Source organism: Erythranthe guttata, chromosome 7, assembly GCF_056151865.1.
Source record: "Erythranthe guttata isolate IM_541 chromosome 7, IM_541, whole genome shotgun sequence".
Classification (NCBI taxonomy): Eukaryota; Viridiplantae; Streptophyta; class Magnoliopsida; order Lamiales; family Phrymaceae; genus Erythranthe; species Erythranthe guttata.
Window position 1 is genome coordinate 11,000,502 of NC_142539.1, and position 4,847 is coordinate 11,005,348.

At 43.3% G+C, this 4,847-nt stretch overlaps 1 protein-coding gene across 1 annotated transcript; it reads right to left on the bottom strand.

The window, feature by feature from the left end:
* Positions 1–3,895: 3,895 nt before the first annotated feature.
* Positions 3,896–4,526, bottom strand: LOC148769674 (uncharacterized). Its single transcript, XM_088820289.1, has 2 exons — positions 3,952–4,526; positions 3,896–3,899 (listed from the first exon to the last, which is right to left on the bottom strand). Exons 1-2 carry the CDS (start codon positions 4,524–4,526, stop codon positions 3,896–3,898), a joined length of 579 nt encoding a protein of 192 aa, XP_088676415.1.
* Between the last annotated feature and the right edge of the window lie 321 nt (positions 4,527–4,847).

Consider the following 4,847-nt stretch of genomic DNA (forward strand, 5'->3'; position numbering starts at 1 on the left):
CGTAGATCCGAAAGAGTTCGGAAAATGCCAGATAGGTTATTCCTCCTCGAAAATGATGAAGATCATGTTGATCTTGGACGAGATCCAAGAACATACAATGAGGCCGTATCGGATGCGGACATGGGACATTGGCTAACTGCCATGAAATCCGAAATGGACTCCATGTACTCCAACAAGGTGTGGACCTTGGTAGATCCACCTAAGGGAATTGTTCCTATAGGCTGCAAGTGGATCTATAAGAAGAAAATTGGAGTGGATGGAAAGGTGTCGACCTATAAAGCTAGATTGGTAGCGAAAGGATACACTCAAAGGCAAGGTGTTGACTATGAGGAAACCTTTTCGCCAGTCGCGATGCTAAAGTCCATTAGGATTTTGCTGGCCATAGCTGCGTGGTACGACTACGAGATATGGCAAATGGATGTGAAGACCGCTTTCCTTAATGGAGATATTGAGGAAGAAATTTACATGGCGCAGCCGGAAGGCTTCATATCTTCTGGAAGTGAGCAAAAGGTTTGCAAGCTCCAGCGATCCATTTATGGATTGAAACAAGCATCCCGTAGTTGGAACATTAGGTTCGACTCAACTATCAAAGAGTTTGATTTTGAGAAGAATCCGGAGGAACCTTGTGTATACAAGAAGGTTAGTGGGAGGGCAGTAATATTTTTAGTGCTTTACGTTGATGACATTCTACTCATTGGGAATGATGTAGGAATGTTGCAGCAAACGAAAGCATGGTTGTCCACACGTTTCTCAATGAAGGATTTGGGAGAAGCATCTTACGTATTGGGAATACGCATCTATAGAGATAGAGCAAGAAAGATGCTTGGTTTATCCCAAAGCCTGTACATAGACACCGTTATGAAATGGTTTAGCATGGAAGAATCCAAGAAGGGATTCTTGCCAATGTCCCATGGGGTTCGTCTCTCGAAATCTATGTGTCCGCAAACACCTAGTGAAATCGAGGAGATGAAGAGGACGCCCTATGCTTCTGCCATAGGAAGCATAATGTATGGCATGCTATGTACGAGACCCGATATTGCGTATGCTGTGAGTGTCACAAGCAGATATCAGTCTAACCCCGGCCCGGCTCACTGGAAAGCCGTGAAAGATATCCCCAAGTACTTGCGAAGGACTAAGGATATATTTTTGGTCTATGGGGGTGCCGAGTTGAAATTAGAGGGTTTCACTGACTCTAGTTTTCAATCGGACGTGGACGACTCAAAGTCGAATTCTGGATTTATATTCACGCTTAATGGTGGTGCCGTGTGTTAGAAGAGTTCCAAGCAAAGCACGACGGCCGATTCCACTACCGAAGCGGAATACATTGCAGCGTCTGAAGCTGCAAAGGAAGGGACTTGGATAAGGAAATTCATCCAAGAGTTGGGTGTCATTCCTGATGCTAGTGATCCAGTACCGTTGTACTGTGATAACACCGGAGCCGTGGCGCAAGCTAAGGAGCCGAGATCTCATCAGAAGTCGAAGTATATTCTGAGGAAGTATCACGTGATCCGAGAGATCATTGATAGAGGTGAAGTTAAGGTAGAACGAGTCACCTCGGAAGAGAACGTTGCAGACCCCTTCACGAAGCCTTTACCGAGATCGGTCCATGAGAAACATCGAGAGTCGATGGGATTGCGATTTATGGGTAGTTGGCTTTAGGTCAAGTGGGAGATTGTTAGAGTAGGTGACCAACAAGCCAACTTGTGGCTGTGGTCTTTCGTATTTATTATTGTAATAAACGAACCTTTATTCGTATTAATGATAAAACCCATTGGCATTCTATATCTTTGTCCCTTTGTCACAAGCATAGATATAGTCCTTACAGTTATTACAAGTACTAGTAATTGATCGTTAGGATCGTGAGATATTTGCTTAAGTATTATAACTGTTAAACCTGTTCCTAGTCGAAGGGTTACGCCACTAATGAGGATATCGGCCTTTCCCATTAAGACTAGCACTTAGTGTATGTGTACTGCATCTCATCAGTAAACGGTATTGTGATATCGGCATGCATAAGTGGGTGCTCGTAAGTTGACGAGTTCACTGAACTCCCTCACCCTAGAAATCTCTAAGTGGTTCCCAATAATCGAGTAGAGATATCTATGGTATAGTTGTACACCATTAGTCCTTATGACCTAGACATCACCGTGACTTCACTAGAGGACCAGCTGTATCGTGACCTGTCCCTGAGTTCCACCGAGGACCATCCCAAGGGCCAGTGTTCGTGCAGTCCGAAATCTAGTGGGAGGTCTGTGCATTGTAATCGGGGATTCGATCGCTAGAATAGTCTTGGATGTCCTGTGTGTTCTGAAAGTTTGTAATCATTCTAAGTCTCTGGCCAGAGCTGACTAAGTGATGATTAGAGAATTCGATTCTCTAAGTCATGCACGTAAGGATTACAACACTTGGAACGATCGCACCGTCATCGAACATATAAAGAGGTCTCGATGAACCAATGCCTCTAGTTCGATCGGGACATATGTATCGAAGGGACCGTACTGTACGTTAACTATATCTGAAGGTTCTTGCAGGCACTTCATTTGTATCTAGGGAATCATGACGCGTAGTTGCTAGACGCCAATCTTGATTCGTTGGGTGATTGAGATGAAACGAGCTTCATCTTAATCGTAACTCTAAGGGACGAGTTATGACCACAAAGAGTTGTGGGCCCACGGCTAGCTTACACATGAACCATCGAGGGTCACACTGCTCGTGCACATGAGATCTTTGAATAAACGGTCAGAGATAAAATAGTTTATCTTTGCATGATTGGAAGTCAATATGATTGAGTCCAACATTCGTAATTTGGAATTATGAATGAGAATAAGAAAAGGAAAAGAATAGGCGAACGTATTAGTGAAGTTTCTAAATCGGGAAGTTTCCAAATTTAGAAAGTCCACTGAACTAGGGTTTCCACTTTTGGAAAGTTGGAAAATAAGAGATGGCACTCGTAATGACGAGGAATTTATAATGATTCCGAAAATGTAATCGTTGCAATTTTTCGGTCATTGAATTGAGAGATACGAGCAAGTAAAGGAACTAACGAGCTTAAGCTGTTGGGCCCAGTCCAACTTAAGCCCGCTAGGGTTTTATGCAAGGGACTATAAATACATGATTTATAGGCCTTGCACAAAAAACAACAAACCCTAACCCTAGCGGCCGTCCCCTCTCTCTCTCGCCCTCTCTCCCACGCGGCCACCACCGCGCCACCGTCGCCGCTCTGTCGCCGGAATCGGCCGTTCCTTGTTCGGTATTCTTTCTCTTTTCGTTTCTTCCGTTTTATTCTAACTACTTCGTGTCTAGTGCCACGTTTTAGTAGATCGAAGTATACGAGGTGAAATCCGAGAGGAGAAAGATCGTAGATCGAAGAATCGAGGAGCAACGCACGAGCCGAAGCCGCACGCTGCCCCACGCGCCGCCCCGAAGCCGCGCGTATACCACACGCGCCGCCGTGACCTCACGCGCCGCTGCTGCCATTGCACCGCTGCTGCCCCGATTCTACGGATTGGTTTCCGTAGTAATCACGACGTATTAATCGCTTCTACCTCACGCTTCAAGAGGTAAATACGCGAAACCCTAGTTTCGATTTGTTTTGTTTAAGCCTATGTATTCATGTTTGTTTCGTATGATTTTATGTGATTATGTGTAATCGTTTTTTAAATCATTGCAAGCATGTTATTTGGTTTAAACGCGAGCATGTTAATTGTTTTAAATTCGGTTGAAATTATTAGCATGTAAATTGTTTTTAATTTCGCTGGAAGCGCAAAGGTACGCAATTAATTGAATTTATTTGTCGGGCATGTTCTTATGTGTTTTAAAGTCGTTTAAATCGCATAAAATTTTTGTTTTCCGCTGCGTATGCGTGCCCGAAACCCAACAATATTTGGACAAGAAATCATCTTGTGTCCAAGAAGACCACAGAGAAAACAAAAATCCGCAATCCTTTCATACCTGATTTCTGCTTTTAGATCCGTTCTTCCTTGGCAAGGGATTGAAATCTGGTCAAGAAGGGGCACTGAGATGTCAATCTGGACTTGGATACGAAGGGCCTTCTTCCACCTAGAACTGGAGGAGGAAAGATCAGCTTTGATGAATAAGCCAATGGAGTTACCAATAAAAGAGGCAGTATGTTGGTTCATTAGGCAGACTGGCAGATTGGAAGCTTGAATCCAAAAAAGAGCTTTGGTCATATCAATCTCATGGAGAGATTTATCTGGGGGCCAATGTTGAATAATAACTTGGGCATCTCTGAAAGTCCACGAAAGGTTGAGGACCTTGTGGTAATCAGCCAAATTTTCAAAGATGAAGGCAATCATATTATTCTGCAGTTGGTTTGTCATAGTTTTATTTTTCGGGTTCCATGCTTTAAGCATGGTGCTTTTGAAGATTCCCATATTGTGGATCTTGGGGGAGAGGATTTTAGCAACAAGGGTATATTCGGTAGGCTTTATGATGTTGGAATCATCAGTACAGTCAAGCATCTGAGTGTGGTGTATTAGATCATTAATGGGAGATGATTGGGCCATTATAGAAGGCAATAAATGAAGAAAATGAGAGAGAAGAGACAAGAAAATGGAAAGGAAGAAACAGAGGAGAGGGCTAAGGAAGGTGGAGGGGAAAAGTAGGTGAATACAAATATTCAAGGATGGAAAAATGCAGCTCCACAGAAAGGGAGTTCTCAAGAGAGAGAAAGGCGAGATGAAATACTATGGTGAGTTGTATTTGTTTTTGTTTGCTTTGCCAGTATTTCCCTCTTTTTGGCAGTTGTAGCCTCCTAAATTTATCATGACTTGATGTAGCTGAAGTGATAGAGAGTGTTGGAGAGCAATGTCAATCAATCTATTTTT